Source organism: Harmonia axyridis, chromosome 1 (genome assembly GCF_914767665.1).
Source record: "Harmonia axyridis chromosome 1, icHarAxyr1.1, whole genome shotgun sequence".
NCBI classification, from domain to species: Eukaryota; Metazoa; Arthropoda; class Insecta; order Coleoptera; family Coccinellidae; genus Harmonia; species Harmonia axyridis.
Genome location: NC_059501.1, coordinates 71751486 through 71777736, shown reverse-complemented (window position 1 = coordinate 71777736; position 26251 = coordinate 71751486). Strand labels below are relative to the sequence as shown.

General features: G+C 35.3%; 1 protein-coding gene across 6 annotated transcripts in view; it reads right to left on the bottom strand.

Annotated features, from left to right (window-relative positions):
- Positions 1-26251, bottom strand: part of LOC123671181 — a 149381-nt gene that overhangs the window by 6649 nt on the left and 116481 nt on the right. For 4 of the 6 annotated variants that reach the window (XM_045604889.1, XM_045604893.1, XM_045604892.1 and 1 more), the window contains exons 2-3: positions 5802-5850; positions 958-1108 (exon numbers count right to left, since the gene is read on the bottom strand). In XM_045604889.1, the coding sequence (XP_045460845.1) occupies positions 958-1108; positions 5802-5850 (200 nt within the window). Of the gene's footprint in view, positions 1-957; positions 1109-5801; positions 5851-5902; positions 6169-9530; positions 9621-26251 lie in introns of those variants that run through there. The other 2 variants (XM_045604890.1, XM_045604894.1) reach the window with 2 other exon arrangements.

The window sequence follows — 26251 nt, the reverse complement described above, 5'->3', positions numbered from 1 at the left end:
TACAAAATTCAAGCCTAATATCGAAAAAAATATTCCAGGGACAACAGATCCGACCGATTTGTCATTTTGCGTGTTAATATACAGGGTGTTCCTAAATTGGAGGTACAAATTGAAATGAGAGATTCCTTGGATAATTTTAGAAAAAAAGTCCTTTGAACATGGGCCCGCAAACGCATTGTTTTCGAGAAACATGGTGTTTTCTATAGTCTTCCTTTTTTGTGATGATTATAGCATATTATCGAATTGTTATTAATCTTCGCTACAGATTGGGTAAATAAGTATCAAAACCTATAATTAATTCGTTCATCATAGCTTACTAACAGGATCTATAATAAGTTCAATTTTCCCGAGGATTACTAGAGAATTGTTTAAAATTTTTTTTGTCGTAAGCAGTAGCAAATACTACAAAAAACAAAAAGTGCGGCACTGGACCGAAGTTTCTTTTTATATTTTTCTGAACTACCAGTGGTCCATCAAAAAAATTTCGGGAAGAATGAAGCAGGCACTATTCTAGAAAAAACATCACTCTGTTTGCAAACAGAATAAGCACGAAGACTGCAAATTGGAATATCTATTGCTAGTTTAAGTTGAGTTTTTTGTTGAAAAATGTGCTATGAAGAAAAATTTCCAAAAAAATCAAACTATGTTGAAAACAAAGCGTTTGTGGACCCATAATTCTAGGATACGGTAATTGCACCCTCGTATATATGTATAGGTAGCTATATGAATGGGCAATCGCTCAAAAACTCCTAACATCACGTCAATGCTTTCATCATTTTCCAATCAATCATCATTCATGACCTTGAAGTTGTCAGGACACTTTTCACTTCTTTTGAATTAGTTCAAAAGCGTAACAATTCAGATCATAAACCAGATCAGACTAAAGAGAAGGTGAGCAAATCGTTAAATACAAAGTCGCTCTTGAGAATGGTATAAAAAACAATAATTAATACTTACATTGGTCGATATCGTTCTCATTGTGTGGCCTCCTGGCGACGACTTTTCTATTCTCTATTCTTAGTGGACGAGAAGACGGATAGAGGGTCATTATGGCCGATCTGATTTCAGCACGGGGACAAAAAGCCGACACAGCTATTATGTTAGTTACCTGAAACAACCAAATGGAGGAATCAACAATATTTCATCAACGTAGGCTACAGATCTTTGCGATATACATTACTAGAAGACATAATATAGCACTTAAGTGTATTTAAAAGTTTTCGAAAATAAAAACTAGGTGTAAATCATTGATCGTTATCTATAGGGGGTTTCATAAATAATGCGTCATCATCATCATCAAGCTGATCCCATCCACTGCTTAACGAAAGCCTTCCTCAACTGTAACCATCTTGTTCGATCTTGTGCCTCCTGAATCTAGTTTCCAGCCACTCCTCATGTCTTGATCTCCACCCCACAAGGCTTTTTGTCCATCTTTCCTCTCTTATTCTCGCCACATGTCCAGCCCAGTTCCAATTGAGCTGCAAAATGACCTCCACTGCATCCCTTACACCTGTTCAGTTCTTTATTGTTCGGTTTGGTATTCTATCTCTGAGAGTAACTCCCAGCATTGACCTTTCCTTCTCCGTTGCATCATATGGATTCTGCAGATGTTCTTTTTGGTCAATGTGAGTGTGTCTCAGTGTCTAAGTGTCCCCATACATAAGAACAGGCAAAACATATTGAATGAAGACCTTCCTCTCTAAGCACATTGGGACATCAAGTCTTATCATATGTTTAAGTCTTTTTAACGCGGCCCATGACAAACCTATTCTTCGTTGAATTTCATGGGTTTAGTTATCTCTGCTGATGCCAATTTCATAACCCAAATATTTATACATATAAACTTGTTCTAAGTCAATGTTGTTAATCTTCAGAGGACCACTCAATACCATGTTTGTCATGTATTGAGTCTTCGATATGTTTATTTTCAAGCCAAATTTTTCAGAGATGTCATTCAGCATATCCAGTATATATTGTGCCTCTTGTATATTATCGGTTAAAAGCTCAACATCATCTGCGAAACATAGATGACTCACCCATTCACCGTTGATGTTCATTCCTGTGGTACCCATCGCATTATATAGCAGTTATGATCTTTGATAGCCTTTTCTCTTGTTTGGATTGTACGAATTTTGCCTCCACCAGAATCCTCGAGGCATAACTGTAGGCAGCCTAAATGATTTCAGTGACAATTTCGGACAATTTAGATAGTCTAAATCAGTGTTAAAACATCTCCTCAATCTATTCGTTTTATGCATTTTATCAAAAACTGTCAACCACTTTAACTCTTGAAAGCTTTCATATATTTTCTTGAAAATTTCTTGAGTTACATCAATATGAAGTTCTGATTAGTAATCAGAGCAGTAAAAAGCAGAGTAGAAAATTTTATTAATTAGGTTAAATCTAGTAATATCAGACTACTTAAGAGATAATTTTGCAGAAGCCTGACCAGAAACCTCCAGAACGGCTCAAATACTAGAAACAATTAAAATGAGAGTGCTGTGCAAGATAGCTGGAAAATCATTGATAGATCCTGTACAGAGCGAGAACATTATTGAGAGGGAGAAGAAATGGAATGAAAATATTAACAGCTTGAATGAGAACAGACTGGTAAGAATAACGGGAGATTTCAAAAACTACTGAAATGCTAACGTTGCGATCAATAGGGGGGATCATATTATTTGACCATAAGAGAACTGAAGAAGTAAGGGAGATAGATGACACCTATTATATGTAAAAGAAAAGTGGCAAGAAACCGGCAAGGGGAATGGAGACACCACGTACACGGAATGTCAGATGCTCTGTTGGCTAAGATGGAAAAGTAGCAGAAACCAATTACATCCCTACCACCAGAAAGAAAACTTGTCTTTATCATCCCAGTTGCAGCTAGGAAACATAATCATGTCAGATGATACAAAATTCAATGTTTATCGCTTCAACAGTCATAACAAATGTAAGTAGAGTATCGAAATAATATTTCTATAGAAATGGATACCAGCATTGAACAATTCTCCTGAGTTTTCAGTTTGTCATCCTCAGAAGAACTTATTTAAGTAAATTTTGACAAGCCTGTTATAAAAAGTCGTTATATAATTTGCTATTTTGAGCAAAATGTTTCGAATTAACAGACTAGACGCAGTCATTGTCGAATAAGATTTTGTCTTCAACTTAACAGAATTATTTTTATAGTATACCTCATTAAAAAAATTAAGCATTTATGAACTGTGTTTTAAAAGCTGTAACACCGTGTATAATAAAAAAAAGATTAAATTGTGATTTTCGCAAATGATTAAGTGTCATCTAACACCATAAAGCATAATTAGCTGACGACTACCCGTCATGGGTATTTTCTCGAATAGATTGACGTCTTCGAAAAATAATTATGCAGTCATAAAAATTGATAATATTCCTCAAATTATTACAAACAACCGATCAACAATCGACTGTTACGAATCGGAAAAACAAATGATGATATTACCTCACACAATCAAGATTCATTACATGAGCTGAAACTGCTGTAAGTGCAAACTGCAATGTCTCCAATTTTCAAAAGTGAGCGTGGGCCCAAGACATGCAGCGTGTGTTACTTCTTGACGCTAGATTCATTATCAGAAGCTCGACTTATAAGGCGCAAAATATTGCCTTTATTCTGATGCAGGTTCGTCTTAAGCTACCGCATTTTCACGATTTGAAATAACCACCATTGCATTTGTCCTTGATGATCTTAATCTTGATTGTCCCTTACATAACTAAGTATAGAAAATTAATATTTATGTATGTTCAAAATGAAATTTGTTCAAAAATTTTTTCACGGAACCACTTTCAGCAATGCGAAGTTCAATTGGCACATGTCATTCATTGAATTAATAGAATTAGACAATGGCAAACCACTTGTAGATATGTGAGAGAAATGAGTGCTATTCAGAGTTATAAGTTTTTTTAACTTGTACCTATCTTTGAAAGCTAATGGGACTGACAAACAAACATAGCCACCGAACTATTAATGTCATTGACTGCACTTGTCGTTTCTAAAAGAGAATTTCGGATTGAATAAGAAGAAAAAAAAGATCGCCTAAATAACATTGAGTTAAAATTCGGATCATCTCTTGTTGCTTGTTGAAGGAATGATGCTTATCAGGTAATGAATTTGAGAACAGTTCTGATAATAGGTTGACTGGATTCATTGACTGATTTCATTTATTAGGTTACCCAATAAGTGGTTGGATTTTGATTTGTTTCAAGAAAAAAACAGAGTATTTTAGGAGAAATCAATGGATGTTTATTTCATTCCAAATAGGAAGGACGCCATTCACGATGAAAAACGATATCAGCCAAATGGCCTCCACGAGGTTGTAGCACCATATCCTTTTCATGTGGCTTTCTATGTACAATTCGTACATTTGCTTCTGTATGTCCTCGATAACTTCACGAATCCGATCTTAAAGGTCTTGTTTCGATTATAGAGCATTGGCTCAACCTTAACTTCCACGTGTCCCCACAAAAATACGTCTAAAGGTGTTGGATCACAAGATCTTGGTAACCAATTATGTTCACCTCATCGAGAAATAATATTTCTTACAAAATTGCGATAGTTCAGTTGCTTGTATGGCACGTAAGGACGTTTTGTTGAAAATAAACATCATCCACATCTATATCTTCCGTTATACGGGGTGATGTCATTTGTGAAACTCCTAATTGCTAAGATCGAGAAGGAATCTTCACATCAATATCTTGCCTTAACAGCTCAAATTTTTTAATAGTTTTACTATTGCCAGCTGCTTCACGACAACCCAAAATTGCTTTAGTTTGCGAACTGTGACTGCAAAAGTTCAACTGTCTTTGTAGTGAATTCAACAATTTTAAGGCGTTGTTGAAGCAGACATTGAAACAGTCACCAGTCTAACCAACACAAATCTCGGGAAATTCATATGAAGCCATTTTCAGACTAACGAAAATGATGTCAAAAATGTGCCGACAATGTTGAAAACATACACAATTGAGAAGCACAGAGAAAGTGAATCTCTTCTTGTAATCTAATTCTAATTGCTTTTTAATTCCATTCAATATCATTTTTATTCGAAGATAGTATGGAGTTTGAGAATCTGATGTAGTCATTCGAATTTCTTCCTAGTACGTTCCTGCCTTTATCAATCGTTCACACTTCATGCGTACCAACCTTCCTGGAATGAAGCCACAGCGGTACAACCTGCAAATTGCAACCGCGTCTGTCTGTCGATCTGATTATAGGTATTATTATCGATATTCTCTAATTGATACCATGTTTGGTGCCCTCAATGGCGGTACTGTGTATTACTGTTGCTCAATAAACTGCTGCTTGCGTGCCATAGAACCTGACACTTTGATTGGCTGGAAGTCTGCTACTGCCAATTAAAGTGGGCCTTGGAATTGTGGCGGTTTGAGTGTGGCAGTTGTTTTTTTTTCTGTCGTTATTGATTATCTTGATTGGAGAGGGGGTTTAACGAGACGCAGGAGATAATCGAATTGGAGTTGATTGATGAGTTTTGATGTTATGCTTCTTGGCTATTCAGCAGCCAGGGAAAAAGTGATATGTAGTCAAAATAAGTATGTCTTGGAATGTAAATAAGAAAAAACTTAATAGCAAAATAAGATAACGATCAAATCGGAGTTTGTATGGCTCTCTCCCTAGGAAAAATTGAAATCGAAATACAAATAAGTAGATATCTATATTCGATTACACTTCTAGACAGTTCCAGAAAAAATGTATCTATAAAGGATATAATGCATATTTGCACGATTTTAATTATTTGAATGGTACTCACCGTTATCAGTGTTATCAGAGACTTTAGTCCAAGCAGTATTTTTGATTTCCTGAAAAATAAAACTATTATTAGTCATCTGAATCAACAAACATTGAAGATACACTTAGAAGTGGCACACTATTTTTCGATTTCGTGGTTAGAATACCTAAATCATCAAAATATACATTGATCGTAATATCTAACGTTATTGAATCATAAGAAATTAATGAATGAAAACGAAGTTATGGGAACCGAGATCTTATCTCGAATGTTTTGGTAAATTAACAGCTTTTATTTAGCCTTACCCGTTGCGTGTAATAGATTTCACACAAATTGAGTGATAAGGATTACATATTATTGCTCGTGATATATGAATAATAAACAATTTGGTATTAGAAATGTTGAATTCAGTATCAGTCTTTATTATGAGAGCTAGGTCACAATAAAAAACCAATCATAATAAATCTTCACGTATGAGACATTTTAGATTGTCGTAATAACTAATAGTCATAAAAAATTGCAATGAAGTTGAAAAAATCTCTTCATCTCATTCTTTGGGAAAACTGCCCATTAATTTTGAGGGGTTCACCCACTCAGATGCAGACCCTGCAAATGCTAGACTTAAAACGGAAGTTGGAATATTCATTCATAAAGTTCTCATAAAGATACAAAAGAGAATATATGTGTGCCGGTATCATGATACCATTGCGAAGGAATACAGCTTAGAGAATAAGAAAAGGAAGAAGAAATTCACGGTGTACGATATGATTGTATGTTTGTAACTTGTAATGTATGAAAACTGGGAAGAAGAGGAGTGGAGGAAGTAAGTTATGAGGTGACGACCAGTTGAGTACAATTGTTCAAATTCGTTCTTCTTAGTAGTAGAATGACCAAAAGGTAGGAATTGAACCATATTATTGAGCGTTATATAGAACGACACATTTTCAACTACCTACGTTTTGAACTGTCAATAAAAAGGTGCCAATTATCTGAAGTATTTTCTGTTGAACATATACTTCCCTTGCACAAAACGTAGTTTGAAGCATGGAAACTGCATAGCGTCACAAGTTTTTTGAAGTTCTGAAAAAAATGGTTTCTTGGTCTGCGTATTATATTAAAAATATGTTTTTTATGAACATCATTAACCAAATCTCAAATATACTTTGGATAGCAATTTTGACGTATTATTCGTTCCCATGAATCTGCAACAAATCATTCGTTGTCGTAGGTAGGTAATAAACTAACAAAACAATCGTAAATCTGAACATATCATAAGATTAAATACATAGACACCACTGGTGACATTGTCCAGATCTAAAGAACACCTCTCGTGACGAAACACCACAGATATTGATACTTATAGTCCACGCAAAATTTACTCGAACAAAGAGCGATAAATTTTTTTACGATTGCCTTGTGGAATTATTTGCGATACGCCATTGTTATTTTCCAGATCAGAACGGTCGTGCATCAGAATTCCTGAAATATTTCGCTTTATGGGCATCTCAATAAAAAAAAGATTCCATTGTTTAACGTGATCATAATTTGTAACGAGGCCTGTTGGGTCTTGGATTACATGAGCAATGATACGGGATATTTGCTTTAGCTCCAAGGTACATTCCTGAGTTATAATCTAGAAGGTGTAAGCGATCACGGTTGAGTGAGGTAATTGATAAGGAGCTGGGCAGTGTTGGAATAATAAGAATTGAGAAAAACTGCGAATTGTTGGTTTATACTAGACTATCGAGTAATTGAAAGAGTGCAAGCTGGTTTTGATGGTAAAATATATAGTGAAAACTGGGAAAAACGCAGATAGGTAGTCACGAGTAACCTGCCTCTTGATGTTTGGCTTCCTCCAAGTATCTGATGCAAATACCTGTTTGAAGCTGCTCGAATTCTATATTGGAAACTTGACTTAACAGATCGTTCTTTCGTCCGACTAGGGGTTTCGTGAATATAGCCGTTTGAAATTTTATTTTCTTGATAACTACAGATTCGAAAAAAAATGTTGGATTTAGATATTTAACGCATCACTAGACCCAGAGAATATTCAAGAAGAATATAAAAAAAATATTCAACGTGACCACAAAATTGAAGTAGTCGAACATTTGGGTGTGGGTATAAGAAAATAATATTGAAAGAGTTTCGAAAGTTTCACAATGAATCATTCAGAAAGATGATGGGAAAATAAATATGTAATATTTTCATGATTTAAGATTTGAGCGGTTTGAAATTCTACGTATAGAGAAGTAGGTATAATTACAATTTAAAGATTCACACAAAATTAAATGTTGATTGCTTCACCAACACACCATAAATAAGAGTTAGGTCAGCTACACAGCACTGTTAACTAGGTGGAAATTGAGTTTCTATATGTCAAATTATAGACATACATATATAGAAACATATTTCATGTTCGATTGTTTATGACAAATTTTTAGAGAATCGCATCATCTTAACCCATTATGTAGATAAATTAACCGACAACAATGACACTCAAATTGAACCATATCTCATGAAAATGACTCATGAAAAACAAGCACTCAAAAGCTCCTCAAGCTAGTCAATGCTTTGAATGTTTTATTTTTTTCTTGAGCGTGAGTATTTTTTATTGCTTTCTAATTTTGATAGTAATATTTTCCGTTGATACTCTTTAATACTCTCGGCCTAGAATTTCATAGTAAACTACATCTCATGTTTTATACAGTACCGAGGTGTACACGGACTCCTGAGAAACAGGCGCTCAAAAGCTCCTGAAGCTGCTCAGTGCTTTGAATGTTTCAATTTTCTATTGAAGTTCTAATTTTTAGTTTTGTTGTAGTTCAGATGAGATAATCAACGAAATATTCAACTAACTTTTACCATCACTTCAACGATAGACCATACACAGGGTGTTTTAGAATTATGAGTTTCAACTTTTTAGTGCCTACATTTTAAAAGAAAATTAAAAAAATATGTGTTCTCGATTTCAGTAGAATTAATAACATTAATGAAAATAAACAAATAGAAATATTTTCGCCGGAAATTTGGATACCTTTCAGATGCATGTTCGTATGAACTGCAATATCGGCATTCGTTGGTCCAGATTATTCAAGCTGGAGAGGGATAGAAATCTTTCGGTTACGGAGGACCATCCAACCATTCCCTGCTGGGTGAGAAATTAACTATGTAGTGACTTAAATGGCGATGAGACAAACACCAAGTTGAAGGAACGTTCATTAACATTGAATGCCGTCATTAAATTTTTATCCTTCAGTAGGAGGAGCCTATTGCCTACCTGCACCGTTTAATGAAGGATTAAAATTTTAATGCAGCATTTAAACTAATGGAAGCTCTAGGCTTTTGGTTTCACATAGAGCTAAGGCCTAGATGAGTTGGGATATAAACAATAACATTACCATAATAATTCTGAAACTCCCTGTTTATGCTTTTTCACTGAAACTAGTAGAAGAAATATCCAGATATTTACGCAAACACCTCACCGAATCGACAACAAACCAATCCAAATTAGATGTTTAATTTGAGACCCTTGTTCCTACGCCAAGTCTAACAAATCATAAACCTTATCAATCGGATCAAACGACCAGCATCCAACAACCACTTCAGATGCCAACCGATGAGGATCGATCACCGCGGAATGCATGTTTTTCGCAAATTACTCCGATCTTATCACCAAAAAAAAAACATCGAATATTCCGAATAGTTCCGCGATAACCCGCGATCTCAGAATCGCCTTAAAACTGGACTCACTCAAGATAACATCCCATAACTCCCAGATACGGCACCAGCACACAAATCGTAACCGATAAACACGGCCCGCTGAGATCTCGAAATAGCGAACATTTCAAACGTACTGCTCGTTCAAAATACACGGGTACGATCGATCGAGCGAAATCGCAACGAGACCAGTGTGTGTACTTCAGATATGTTGTAAATTGTTGTCGAATTATCGGGAGACTATCGGACAAGACGCCATGAGGCAAAAAATTCGGGTCTTAGGTCCTGGGACGACAGACGTCGAGACAGATCCGACTCAAGGTGGCTGAGATTTGCGGAAGTTGGTGATCATCGGATCTAGCTTCGTACGGCCTTTATATCTGATAAATATACGGATGATTCTTGAATCGGGAAAGAGATTGATCTAATGCTGGAGACTAGGGATTCACGGCTTGGCTTGTTATTCAAGCTACATGGCTCAAGCTCAAGCCAAGTGGCTTGAATATCATGCCAAACCGTGAATCCCTACTGGAGACTATCAAGACTAGATTGAACAGAAATGGGGAATTCCTGGCTTTTTAGCAGTGGTCTAGTTGGTTTTTCACCTGACGTTTCGCTTACTACAGCTCCAAGCATTTCCAGCGGTTTCTAGATCGTAGATTGAAACTCCAGGCTGGGTACTTTGGAGAAATGCAGCTTCGAGATATAATCCAGAACATAGAAACCTCAGAAGATATTTGCCGTAGTAGTAAGCGAAACATCACGTGAAAACCCGATTTAACTGTAAATTCTATCGAATTGATGAGTGTTTCATGAAAGATATAGATACAAGTGCAAAATATCCAAGACATTTTCTTGCAAAAAACACAACTGACAATCAATTTGAAGTGAAATCAACGAACATTTATATAACATAAAGATCTCATATGGGAAAGCTTTTACAAATATCATTACTCTTATCCTGAGCGTCTGTACTTTTGGTCATTCTTTAGTTCCCTGCGTCTATCCATTAGACAGTAAATAGGTTACTTTCGATCGAAAGAAAATATCTAACGAGTAGACATTTTCAGAGAACATTATTTTGAGGTCAAGATGTGTCAATCAAAATCAATTATTTTCTAAAACTTGGATAACTCAGAAATTATAATGGAGATTTCCTGAAATTTAGTGTCAACATATACCGGATGTAAGAGACTTCGTGCAGAATATTAAGGTGTATGATGACAATTTTTTAGGACAGATTCAAACCTGACCCGTATATAACAGTAATAATAGTTGGTAGAACTGTGAATCTTCGCTTAATCGAAAGATCGCCAAATTGTATACCAAGCATTCTTAATTCTTCTCGATCAAACTGATAAGAAACCGAAAAACCATAGCTGAAGCTGAAATAGGTACTTGATATACCAAAATAGATATTAACATTTGAGTTCAAAAACAACTGCTAGAACTTTTTTTTTCGGAAATGATATATAACTATCATTTCTCCAAGTTAGTTACATCCAGTAAAGCATCAGAAAAATTAGTTGTATAAGAATTCATCTTCATAGCTATTGGATACCTATGTCTACCGACTACTATCTACATGCTGAGCAGATCTACTGACTGAGTAGATCTACCAATCAAGTAAATATACCGTCTAGTTAGATCCTCAACCTAGCTACGAAGATCTGAAGTCACCTTCGAATAGATACCTAGGCTCAACATTTGGTTTTAACCACCGAATGATAAAGAAATATACCATCAGGATCGATGTTTTGAGGTTTCAACAACTTATGAAGGGAATTTGAAGTTTCCACACTATTATCCTCGAAATATTTACATGTAAAGATGTCAGCCAAGTATCAGGAAAAGTACGCCTTGAGTGAAGTCTTTTCATTACTATTTACATGAACCATACGCCGAATAATTTCCTCATCATTTTTAGATCAATTTCATCATTCAGTAATAAAATGAGTGAAAGAACTGACCCTTGGGGAACCCCATTTTTCAATAAAATTACTTTCAAAACCGACACCAATTTGCATTGTTGAAACGTAACAATGTTTAGAAACAGTGTTACATTTCAAAAATGTAAGTACGTTCCTGATGTTCCCAAGGTGGGACGACTTGAAGACAGACGCGCTTAGGCGTCCCTCACGCGATCGGCGTCATCTCCAAGGCGTCAGATTGCCGTCAAATGTCAAGCCGTCTGTTGGCAGTATCGGATGTCGCGTTCGCAGATGTTTTGATTTATGATTCCAGTTTCATTAATCGGTGTCAATTCATAAGACATGGAAGAGGCGGCTGACCATAATTCGCGGTACGAAACACGTTCTTTAGTCATTTTGTGGCGCCAGATGTCGGTATTCTTGACATGAGGGAGTACCACTGGTTACTCAGAATAATTTTTTTTATAAATTTTTTTTATCTGGTGATCAGATCATACGATGAGCTGTAGAAAAGCTTTTGTCGTCTCTTACTTTTGAGGAAAACAATGATATGTCAATGGAGTTTGAAATTACAGCTAGCCATAAAAAATGTTCTTCTCTTTCATTGAGAAATTTTTGTATTGTGTAAAAAAGAAAGTGAATGTGCATGAAAAATCTCGTCTCGAAGGTATCACTGAAAAAAAATAACAGAGCAAGGAGATTCGTGGCGCTCTAGCCGTGGTATATCATCTCACGTTTCGCCTACTACTGCAGTAGGCGTATTTGGAGATGTCTAGATCGTAAAATGTAACTCAACACTGTAATACGCCGAATCTTTCTATCTGGTAATAATGAATTGGAAGAATTGTAACTCTCGTTGTTTTTGCTATTCAAGGTCATATAATAGTCCTTTGAAGCTTAATAAACAGAATCCTAATTCATTCATTATAATCGCAATGAAGATAAAATTTTCATGAGATGGATGAAAGTAAAAAATTATTTATTTGTGAACCTCTAGAGTCTAGAGGTTGTAAAGAGTTTTCACTGGATGTTAATTTCGTTATGAGGAGAAAGGTATGACATTAACGAAGGAAAACGATATCAGCCACAGGTATCGTTGCAACGCCTATCCTTTCCATTGACCAATTCGCACATTTGCAGTTCAGGAATTCAATCTCTAAAGTCTCGAATAGATTGTGAAGCATTAGCATAGACCTCATCTTTCACGTGATCCCAACAAAAGATGTTTGAAGATGTTAAATCACAAGATCTCGGGGGCTTATTGTGATTACCACTTCGAGAAATTACTCCACCAGGAAACTTTGCGCAAAACAATTAAACAATCACAAAATTGCGATTGTTTAATTGATTGTTCGGCTTGTAGCATTATCTGGCCATAAATGTCATCCACATCAATACCCTCCAATTCTGGTCTTAAGGAATCATTGATCATAGCTCGGTAGCGGAATCCATTCACCCAGTTGCCCAAGTCTCATTTTCAAATAATGAAGGGTCAACCACACCAGCTGCCCAAAACAACCCCGAACACATTGAGAATAGAGAGGCTTTCCAAACAATTATTCTTTCATTTTCCGAGCCTCAAACGTGAAAATTCTGCTTATTATCGTAGCCTTCGAGATGAAAATGGGGAGATAATTTTTCGATGGAAATCCGATGCAGAATTGAGGCATTTCAAATACCTCATCAGCGAAGATGCTGGTGATCGACCGGATTAAGTTATTCTGTTAACTAAACTTCAAAATCCTTACGATCTAAGTTTTTATGTAAAATTCGGTGTATTGTCGTTGGTGGTATACCGTATTCTCAGGATCGCGGGGGAATCGACAAACCTAGCGTTACGTTAACACTATACGGTCTACAGCAGCAATATTCTCAGTTCACTAACTTATCCTAACAGGTCAAATTTTTTCACTATTGCCGGTCGAGAAGGTGCTTCACGAGGACCTAAAAGTGCTTTAGTTTCGCGAACTGTGACTGCAAAATTTTCGCCATTTTTGTAGTAAATTTCAACGATTTACATTGCGTTGTTGGACCGTGAATCGTTCTATTTTAAGTATTATTGAAGTTTTTAATTGTCAAATGTCAAAAGATTACAGCTTCCGAAGTGACAGCTGTCTAGAAAGCGGGCTATTCAAAACGAAACCTCGCATTGGAAAAGCCTTCAGTTGAGTACCATTAATAGGCAAAATTATCCATTAATTGAATCACAAATCAATAAATTATTCCTTGACGAGGTCACTGATAAAGAAGAGTATTCTGCTCGCAATTGGATTATTGATGGGAATCTCCAATTTCTTGTTGATCTTAACATTTTTATCGCACGCGGTGTGAATTCTTGGGAATCCGATAGTCCAACATAGACAATCGCCTATTTGTTCGCACGAGCAACGATTGGGTGGCATTCTTGCCGCCACACCGGCTGTTAAATGCCTATTGTTGTCGAAAAATGGGTTGACGAATGGTCACTTCACAATGGCAACAATAAAAGGGCAGAAGGACGTCAGCAGCTGACGTCGGAGGAGTCAGCAGCTTTCCGGCCTATATTTCTTCGTCTTGATAATCTTATTATCCTCACCACGGCTCATTTAACAATTGCCGCCAGTTCAGGAGCTGTCATTTCTGCGAAAGGGGCGCCTAATTTGTGAAGTAGGATTGTTATTTCTGTTTATTGTGCGGGAAAGAGGTCCTCTTAGACCGTCACTGGATTTTATTGGGGGTTAACGTGCGAAATTTAGGTATGATGGAATGCTTTGGGAAGCGCTTCGTGTGTGAGATTTGAGTTGGGTCTTCACACTATATTTATTCATTTATTCATTCATTATTTTATTTATTTGTAACACCATTCAACAGCCTAAGCCAATTACAGAATGGGAATAAAATTACAAGAAATGAAACTTCATTAAACTGAATGCATTCCATGTGTAAAATAAGAAAGAAAAAGAAATCGAAGCCTAGTGCGAGCCATGAAATGATTCTACAAAAAAAATATATATAAAAGTATATTGATTGCTACTATTTAATATTAGGTGTACAACCTTGCTTCCGCCCTTTTGCAATAGATGGCTGGCTGTAGCGGTAAGTGTTAGTCGAAATAAATAGATAGAAGATGTCATACAATAAGCTCAGGTATTTGTAAACATAATGCCATCGAAATATAAGTCGATTCGTGTCTGCATCATGAAGTTATTCTCGATTAAACATGTCAGCCTACGAGCCAAATTCTCGTCATTTGCAGGAGGTTTTAATTTTCTGCTTTAATATGAAGAGATCTGCTGCTGAGGATCATCGAATGCTCTCAAATACCTATGGTGAGGCAGCTAGTCTAAAGATGACCAGTTTTTCAACGCTGGATTCGTACACTGTCCGAAATATGGGAGAAAGGAGTTACCAGCGATGGATAGTACTTTGAATAATAAATGTAAAACCAGTTTTTTATAATAGAGCCTCGAATTTTGGAGAATGAGGGCGGAAGCAAAATTGTACGCCTATGTAGAAAAAAATGAATTGCGATAAAAGCCGATCGAGCATATTGAAGCAGGCGTGCTATCCATAAACAGATCTGTTTATATACCAATTCGATTTTCTCAAAAAAATGATAATTATTTAAATCATTCATTTAGGTATTTGAAAAATTATAACCAGGAGAATTTCATCATATCCAATTTTATAATCAATTAATATTTTGCTTCAGCATATATGTATATCAATCTATTCATACTAGTAATGAACTACCTATGAGAAAACCAGTCTCAAACTCAAACTGCTCAGTTCTTCAAATTGATAAAGAATCAAATGGATTGAACCGGCCTCCCTAGGAATGAAGATAGTGTTGTATTAGCACCAGCAAAGGTGTGAAAAATCATTCGGTTCCGTATTTCGTAAATATGCATAAACACGATCCAAGATTTAAATTATTGACTGAAATAATAAAGTGATGGCATATAACGCCATGAAACGACGTCTGGCGCCTGGTATATCGGTTTGCCATGTCCGCCATGTATTATAGTATGGGTGGAACATTAAAGCAGTAAAATCAAGTGGATAAACTACTACCACTGGCTCCGTTGGCCGTTAGTTTAGTTTTTGTCGATGGGGATGTATTTCCTACGGAATATATTGAGTGACATTCAAATTGGACTACTATCCAGTTGGAGAGTTATTATATTTTGAACATTTACCACATTTATGTGTTAAGTGGGGAGTGGGGACCTTTCAATTGGTTTTTTTTTCCATCAGAAACACATTTCATCCAATACTCGTCGTGAACAATAATAAATAATAAAACACTTGATTTTAATTAAATGTTTGAATTTTTTTTCTGGTATTATATAGATAGTACAGCAAGGAGAAAGTGATTGAATTTGGAGAAAAAATCGTGAAGGTTTTTTCATGAAAACAATTTTTGTTACTCAAATATTTTAGTCGTGTAGTCGTGAATAAAGACTTCAGGTGACCTACTTGCATGTGCAATAGCACCCCTCAACATCAAATTGAGGCTCACTTCTCTCTCCCCGACGTCGTCTAACCCTTCTTCGGCCATCATGTGCACCCAAGGAGAATCGAGATTTGTCAGAAAAGATGACCTTATGCCATTCCACATTCCAATGTTGACGTTCTCTGCACCACTGTAATCGTTGCCGGCGAAGCTCAACCGTCAGAGGTAACACACGATGGAGTCGATAATGCTGCACAGTAACAGAATGGCCTTGTTCTCCTAACCACTCATAAGCCAAATATCGAGTTGTCGCAAATCGGTCTCTAATGTCCATAAGTGTTGGACGTCGATCTTAAACTTCATTTGTGCCCCTTTGACGTCTGGTGCCTACTCTTCTTCGATTTTGAGCATAATCAAATCACGCTTGACAACATCTCATAACAGAAGTTGGATTTGTGTTCGTACGGTTAGCGATTTCTCGGAAGAACAACCCTGCCTCTTTCAAATTGACTTGGCTGCCGATAAATTCCGCGTACACGTGCTCTAGGCATTTTAAAAACAACTAAACACCGACTTTGGATCTCATCGAACAGCTGGTTTGTTGTAAAATTTGAAGAACTCGACTACAATATTTGAGTAACAAAAATTGTTTTCATGAAAAAACCTTCACGATTTTTTTCTCCAAATTTAATCACTTACTCCTTGCTATACTATCTATATAATACCAAAAAAAAATTTTAAATTCAAACAGCTCCTTCTTGGTGTTGCAGTTTCTTGGTCAGTTAGTATATATTACGCTTAGTTTTCGCCGAATGATTTGAAATAATGCATCATCCATCAGTATATCTGATCGAAAATATCTGATTTCATATCTATGATTCGATTTCGAAAGATTCTCTTTCCTGTTTAGAGCACCGAAAATAAATTCTGTGAAACCTAACTACAACAGTTTTAAAATCGACATTTTCCAAGTTTATCGCAATTTTTCAAGAATTTTTTTTTAATCGAACTTCCGAGCGTATTGCTAAGTATTTCAAAGATAAATTCAATCTCAAAGTATCCTTCAAGACAAACAATAATTTGGGAACTTTCGTCAGAAATAATAAAGATAAAACAAACAAAGATAACAAATCTGGAGTCTACAAGTTAAAATGTGGGGATTGTCACATGGTTTATATAGGCCAAACCGGAAGATCCTTCAAAAAGAGAATCCATGAACATCAGAAGAGTTTCACATCCAACACCACCCATTCTACATACGCCAACCACCTAAAAGAATGCGGACATGAGTTCAACAATAATTACCAGATCCTCCATACAGAAAACAAGAGTTCTAGACTCACACTCTTAGAATCTCTAGAAATAAACAGGTACAATTCCAAGAAGGTCCTTCTGAATGAACAAACAGATGTAAATAGATCACCGCTACTTAACATCTTTATACAATCCTGCAATAACCAGCAGCACCCTCCAATATAATGTTAATTACCTCATTTAAATCACATTTTCTCATTACCTCATTTAAAACACATTTTTCTTCTCAACTATGTTGTCAATACCTATTTAAATGAATGTTATACTTTGGGAATGCTCAGTTCAGCACCCGACTTGAAAAAGCTACAGTGTAGCGAAACAATTGTCGTCATTTAAACATCAATAAATTTTGTGGAAATCAGCAGTGTATTATTATTTATTTTCAAGAATTTCCTGAAATAAGTAGTATCTATCCTAATTTCACTATGATTGGTTACCAATGAATAACATAAATCATTTCATTCTTAAAATTAAAAAGATTTTTCTTAAATAGGTACATAATCAAATTATACTAAAGCTATATTTTAATCTCTCATTTGAATTTTTCGATTATCATGAGCCTTATGGAAATAGTGAGAGTTGGTCGATCTAATGGTGGAACCTGTATTCTAAAGTTCAACAAGTCGTTCAAAATTCAATTAAAAAACCGATAGATACTCCTGCCCATAATGCACCATGAAATAAAAACAAAAAGGTAGTCCCCTCAGTCTTCTAATACAGAAGAACCGCTCCTTCATCAAACTGTTATTCTATTATCTTTTCCCATTCATTGGACGTACCTTTTGGGTCCATAATTTCCCGTAAAGACCCAGACTCCGATGATTAATAGATACATAAGTTATTCATTCCACACATATTTGGACCGTATAAATTATTTATTGCTACCTAAAATTTACAAAACAATAAACCTTGTGTCGTAAATAAAACCGACGGTAAAGCAACCGAAAAGTTCAAGTTTCCAAATGTTAATAGAAGAAGAGAGCGATTTACATATCCGTATAATTCCTTGTAGATGAGGTAATAAAATATTTTACCATATGTTGGATCTTTTTTTTATTTATGGGACTAAGATCGGGCGCCACTGTAGTGCCGAATGGCGGATTTGTTTTAGGAGTGTCCGTCTTTTGAGTTAATTTATCAATGACTTGGTCTGTGTGGTCTGACGACAAGTTGCTGGACGTCTCTCCTACGACAATGACCGAAGAGGGTCCAAACTGTAGTATCCAATCGAGAATGCTGATTTCATGTTTTTTTCGTTGTAATTTAGGAAATCAAGTCAGGAATTTGGAGGAGTACCACTCATCACTGTAGAATTCCTTGAATTTTCTCAGTTGAACTCGATTTCGAATATCAGATATTTAGGTTGATGGTCAAGATTAGAAATTCAAATTTTTGGTTGTTTATCGAATTCTTCGGTGAAGGTACTGCAGAGTTACAATAATAGCTTAATTTATTCTTGTATTTGAAAGACATGAAGCTATCGAGAAGAAATTTATCTATCACTTCCTTTGAAATTTTCTAATCAATTGATGGACATATTATTGTCACTTAGTTCTTTTTCTTACCCACGCAAAATTTAAGTGTCATCTATAATTTAGTTTGTTCACAAAATATTAGGGAAACTATGCAATCACTTTAAGGTCAGTCAATTCCAAGCTTACTGCTGATTTGAAATAGGTTCATGAGTTTGACATGCAAGCACTCGACAAGTTTCGGAATGACCTTTTCAACTAGTGAATACTCGAAAAAGGCACGTCAATTATGATCAAAGGTGAATGATGTATGAAACAGTAAGTAGGCTATTTAATTGAAAAAAATATTCTATTTGTTGACAACCTCATAAATCAGACTTCAAGAAGTAGGGATTCATCATGCCAAGTAGCTTGACATTTTAACCAAATACTTGACTTGAAAATCAAGCTCGTGAAAAATTACATACTTGAGCTTGGCTTGACTTGATTTTAGATATTTATTGTTTGAATTGATATCAAGCTACTTGATATTATTTGAGCTTGATATGTACGCGTCGCACGGCATATATTTCTGCAATCACGTTTACGCTTAGACTAAATAAGAGTATTCCTCGAGTGCCGAGAGACTGAAGCATTCGCCAATGTGACTTTATTAGTAGTTCTCTAACATTTCTATGAAATCTGTCGGTAGGTTCTGGTAGTTTCTGAAATATCTTTCTGAACTTGGCCAAAATGGCCAAGGATTTTTAATCAACGCATCTTCAGATCTTGTTGACACACAATTTTCCAGAGCTGCTCTTACAGTTACAAAAACCCGCAATAGGTAATGCAAATCTATAAGATGCCTCAAGTGCCTTAGATCCTGGATGGAAAATTATGAAATCAAACAAAGCCTGGAGGTTTCTCAATATAAAGAAACTTCATTTTTATATCATCTTTTATTTTATTATGATTTTTAGTGATTAATTCATGTCTTTATTTCGAAAAAGTTGATATTTTCTTCTTCTTCTTTTATACGATGAGTTCAATTAATGGAAGTGGTTTTGCAAGGTTCCTTCTCATTTCATCATTTATTTATTGATGTAACAATTTTCCCCAGAGAAATGTAGAAGGTAGTTGTTATTTATCTGATTATGATTTCATTTTCTCCATGAAAATGTCTTGGAAAACTTGGGCATGTAGATAATAATGAATCCTAGTATCAAGAATTGCTACAAAATTTGAACAAATTGAAGTAGGAACAGGTTGTTGTAAAATCAACCAGTTTAAGACGCACCTAAAGGAAATTTTTATAGTATGTTCGCAGAATTCATGTATTGTTACAGAAAGAAATAAATATAAATATAGTTGTAGTTAAAGCTGTAAGATACTAAGAGTCATATCGAATTTCATGATTTCTGCTGAATTTGTTCCATAAAAAACAAATTGATTCTATCTTGAGGATCATACCCTTGAAGAATCGTTGCTTCGTCGAGAAATGTAAAAAAAAAAATTTAAACTCAAATATTTTTTATCGTACCTATATTTCTGCTTCAATTCTCTACAATTTTTCAATTGTGTTTATGTGGTTTAATTATATTTGGGATTCTTAAGTAATCATACTTGATCCAACTATAACCCTGAAGTTGTCAACATAAATAATATAATTCTTCTTCAACTGTAGAATAAACAATTCGACCTAACCGAATTTACCAAAAATGAGACGAACATTTCTCCCTGAAATTCTGAGTTCTCCCTTATCAAAAATATGAAACAGCAGAAAAGAAGACGAACTTTCTCCCAGAAATTCTGAGTCCTGACCTGTGCCACGGTGTTAAACCACCGAAAGACAGAACGATTTCGCGCAGAATTTTCTAATCCCGTGTCATTATTTGATCTCGCCGCCTATTTATTTAGGTGGTCGTAAATTTAGGTGTTTTAATTAATACATTTTACCACACAACAGAACGGGCGTGCGTTTTTCATCTGCTGCGGAACAAACCAATTTGGTCGAGTGTCTTCGGCACCAACCACTATAGGTACCTGAGGTCTGGCTTGGCTTCGCTGACTCGCCGAAAATAAAGCAATAGTATAAATTCTAAACTTCGGGGGTTAATGTTTCGAAATATTAAGGCCACTTCAGATTGAACATCATCTTATTTATCAGACTTTTTTTTTGCAAATAAATCCCGATTGAAAAATCAGATACAATTGCCGAGAGATGATCCCAAAAATAATAATTTGAGCTATCCGGAACGAGGATAATGATCAATCCCAAATTACCAGTCACCTCCACCAGGAAAACTGAGAGATCTAGTCATCAAATGGCCAGAAAGAACTTAGCAGCCCCACATTGGGCGCCGAAATTATGTGTAACCTTTTTGTTACAACTCAAAATGCCCGAGCACAATCGTTCAATTAATCGAATTTATTGCAGTTGAGTATGCATTAGGAACTATATTATTCAAATCACGTATCGAATTTTTAATATATTTAATCCACCATATTCAAACGTAACGTTAGGAGATTTTTTTTTAGATATTTTCGATTTAAGATGCTCTCCGATGAAGACAAAATCAACTTATCTCTATACAGTCCCTCAATGTACTTTAACATGCTGGACAAAAACTACAAGTTTCATGAAACTATTATTTTAATTAAGTCTTCATTTATGGAATCAGACAAATAGCTATCAACAATGTTGTCGTGACATCTGTTATATCGGCGACAACTTGTCAAAACTATCACAAAATAGTATTTTTCACCTGTTAGAGATAGGATCTGACGAAATGCAGATTATTCGGTCTTATTTACCACTTTTGGGCGTTACATCAAATTGAGTCGACACACACACTGATTGAGATCTAGAATAATAATAAGTAAGGTGTCAAGTTGGCCTGAAGAAAGCCAGCTATCTAATTCGCTTCGGGTAAAATGCATGTTTTCTCAGATGTGAAAGGAAAGTTTCGTTTTGTGCTGCAGAAGTTTACAGAGTATGTCGGAATATAATCTACTCAGAAATAAAATAGTTAACCAATGCATAGCTAAGGAAAGCAGATTGGAGAACAGAATTCTATGCATATATTTCCGAAATATTCAATTCTTTTACTATTAATGATATTACTAAGGACAAAATTTCAGTGGATTTGAAATTAATTAAAGGTACTGTGATACGCAACAATAATCAAAACTTGAATTTTTTCCAAGTTTCGTAGTCTTGAATTTGGAAATATGATAAATCTAAATCTGCGGATTGACTGAATTATTGAATAAATCTCGAATTGCTGATCGTCTGTGATATTTCCCATTGATCTAGTAAATTTTCCAGATTGAGTTTGATAGATTTCCACGTGAGAATGATAACATATCCAATGAAAGACTTTGGACTTTTGCAATGTTGAAATTAATCAATCAAAGTCTTTGGAAATATACTGAATGACTTGTGATATTTTTTTTCGGAATTGAATCTATGATCTACTGATGATCAATTTAGTATAGTTTCAGTGCACTCTATATTCAAAATATCGAAGAAAATTAATTTGAAATTTATGAATCATTTGATTCTGGAAAATTTATTCTGGAAAATTGATTCTAATAATTATCTACAACGTTGATATGTGAGAACTGCAAAATCACTGTGGGTTCCGTTCTTCATCTTCAAAATCGTCATTTAATAGTGAACAAATTGAGCAATTTAAACCACTGATCTCTGTGGGACCCCACAGCATCTTCATTTTATGGTTGGAGCGCCATTTACAGGTAATTTTGAAGCTGCAGCCAACCATCAGTCTCAAAATCGTTCAAATTCTGATTTATTGGGGACTAGTTTAGGCCCTTGAGTCTCACCACGTGTAAAAGTATCTCAAAAAAACGATTACTTTTCATTATCAAATAAAACTTAAGTGTTCATTCATGTAGCATCGAATAACAAATAGCTCAAATGTTATCTTTATTATGCAGACTAAATAGCAATTAGTAGTAACAAATGCATGTTTGAATGAAGGTAACCTTATAATATTATCATAATACACAAATTTCAAACTGTTCACTAGAATGGAAGAAATTTGGTCGTTTTTCGCATTGTTAATAATAATTGATGAAAATTCGAGGCAAGCGCTGACTTTTTGTCAATTGTAATTTTATAATTGCTATTTGCTCTTCGGTATTTTTCATTTTTGATTTGGTGCTACTCAAATACACATTTAATTTTGTTTCATGTTCAGTTACTTGATAATTGTTATTGTATAATTGTTATTTGCTCACTGTCATTTGCTTTTGTTATTTCACGCTACTTAAATACAAATTGAATTTGATCTCATGTTGAGTCTATAATAAAATAAATCAAGTTATTTCCTCATGCTGTTCCATAACGTTATGCAGATTCTGAAGTAGTAAAGCATCTCGGAAAATATTTGACTGAGTTTATAAACAACAGTGTTGAGTTTTCTGGTTGAAGTCTTTCGAAGCATACCATCTTCAAAAACATATTCGAAAATCCATTTCGTCGGCTTTCTTTCTATTAATCACTTTCAGAAATTTGTTCCGAACACCAAAATCCAATTCCGCTAAAAACTCGCTGATTCACCCCTGCTCCGCTAGGGGTCGCCTCGCAAAACCCAGAGCGCTGTATTCGATCAGAAACCCCGTCGTGTACATAGCCCTCTGCGATGTTCATTAGATATTATGATTGTATTGGTTTATTATTATAACGATATATTGGTGTACGTACAACATATAGCGGTATCCACTTTACATAAAGGCTTTTGATTTATCTCGATACAAGTTTAATGGTCCGACATAAAATAGAACCAGCATCGGACTGTACCTTACCGGCCATAACATAACCTACAAACCGACTCCTCGTCCTCCAACTCCCATGTAAGATTCCCTGGGATATTCTAATATGTTATTAATCGTAAAGATAGTGGAATGGTTCAGATCCATTATGGTTAGCTGATACGTCGTAAAGAGCTCGGTTTCGATGGTCTGAGGTTGCGTATATGGACTTCATTTGTAGCGCTAATTACATCGGCATAATGCAGCTATAAATTTTTCATGTAGCCTGATACGAAACTAATTAAGACATTTCAGTTGGATCAAATCATGAAGCTCGGGACATTTCAGTTGATTATTCATACGATTTGAATTAATTTGTTTACGCGATGTGGTGGTAAGTTTCCATCAAAAAGCCAAGCAAACCTCTCAGATAAATCTGCGTGGAAGGAGAAGTGTGAAAAAGATGAAAAACGAATCGTGAGAAAAAGTTCGATAGAAACTATGAAAACTTGAATTCAAATGTACAGAAAGAGAACGAACATAAGAATAAAAGAAGGTTAGGTTAGGTTTCGGATCATATTCATTAAACTACAGAAACATTTGAGAGCAATCATAAGTAATAAGTACAGAGAAAGATGAAGAAGTTAAATTAAAGTTAAATCTGAATTTAGATATTCGAAGTTAAGTGGTGCTACATCTGTTGTTATTTGATAAGCAACGAAATGGCTTGATAAGTGTTATTCAGAACATAGTTTGCTGACTTTGAATCTGGTCGAAGGACCACAGATGATAGGTAACGAAAGCTCTGGTCGCCCAAATTCGGAATTTGTTTCAGAAAACAACAAAAAAGACCACCAAATGGTTTTGAGCGATCTTGAATGGAAGTTTCGTCAGACGGTCAGATAACGATGGAGTTGAATATATCAGAAGGCGTATTCACTATTTTGCGTGAAAATTTGACCATGAAAAAGCTTTGCTCGAAGTCGATGCAGCGTTTACTAACCGCTGTTTAAAGGCAAGGCTGATTGGAGCTGTTCAAGCTGAGTAAACAGGATTTTTTACCTCGATATCTAACAGTGAATGGAACATTAATTTATCCCTACACTCCCTACAGTCAAAGAGAGCGTCAGCTCTCAAACATTGACTATCTCGACCAAGGTAAAATCATTCACAGTGAATATTACTTATTGAATACGTTAATAGATCTAATGAGTGTTAAAATTGAGAGAAAACTTCCTCAAATGCAAAAAAAACATTTTCTTACTGCAAGATCTTATCACAAATAAATGTAAAATATTGTCAAATTTGCGCTTCCAGCTTTTTGGCAAGCTAGCTTATTGTCCAGACCTGGCCCCCAGTGTGGCTTCTGGCAAAATCCAAAAGAATGCTTCAGGGTAAGAAAGTTAGCTCTAATGAGTAAGTGATTTCCAAGGTTGAAGCCTATTTCGAAAGTAATGACGATTTTTTTGAAGATAGGGTATTAAAAAGTTGAAGGAGCATTGTAGTGCATATATCACTCTTGAGAGTGACTATGTTGACTCCACTTTTGAGGTAAACATGTGTTTTTTCTTCTTATACCCAGGAGTGTTAGATTGAGATTTATACTCGTATTGTATTGCTAATTCTGAAGAACAGGTGAATCCTCAATACTTTATTGTGTCTTGTGTGGGAATTATATCATCATTTTGATATGAAGGGTGAGACTATATTTCACCATTAAATGGAGAAATTTACAAACTCTGTAGAAATTTTTCTATGTACTGGTGTCTTAAAAGAAACGAGCTTAAAATGCTATTCAAATCATTTTCTTATGGACAAAATCTTCGGGAGTTTGGAATATTGAGTTATCATCTGTAATCTTCGCAGAATCAATTGAATCCTGTTCATCGCTATTTCCGAATCATGTCGACAGCTAACCATTCTCTTATGTACAGCAAATACGTCGTAGTTTTTTTTCAGTAACATGACACCACTATCAGGTTTTCCAACCTCACAAATGCATAACATCAAATGAGATACTTCTCATTAAAAAAAACCTGCATATTCAAATCCGAAATGCTATACTCATAAATCTCGACCAATGCGAGATGAATACTGTAATTATTACTGTTGCATTTAATAGATATTATCAGATTGTTACATTACCATAATACTTCAATATACCTTGCGCTAAAGACCTGGCGGCAAGAACATCGGCTGGCGTGAAGTGTAGATAGGTGTGTTTTTGCCCAATTGATTGATGGTCTACGAGAAACAGATACTTGGATATTACGTGCTGCCGTTGGAATGATATTCGTGTAAGTTGGAAATGCTGAAGATGCTTTTAAGTGTCGAAATTCCACCGTAGGAATATTCATTAGGATTGGAAAAGTAACGGTTAGTCATTCTCAGCCAGTAATCGAAGGGTGTTTAATTTTTAGTCGTTTATACTATGTATACTCTTTTTTATTACTAACAAAAATTGATTGAATTGGCGCTTTAGGATTTGGTATTATGATATGTTTTTTTCTATTCTTAAGATCAACATATTGCAATATTCTCTTCAATTTTAATGACATAAGGCCATAAGCAAAGAGCCATAGAGCTGATACGAGAAAAACTAAACCTTATCCAGGAATTGTAGCAATATAAAAAGATGAATTAATCTCCAAACATGTATTATGATTAAGGCTTGCATTCTCCTTTACATCTCAAGACACGTTCAAATTTTGCAAGACGAGGACATTTAATAACTTCAGAGAGAGCTCTATGTTTCAATCTTCCTAGGAAAATTTGGAGTATTTTAAATCAACTTAGGATTGGTCATGGCCGTTGCAATGGTATGTTCTTCAAATAGCATTCTATTGA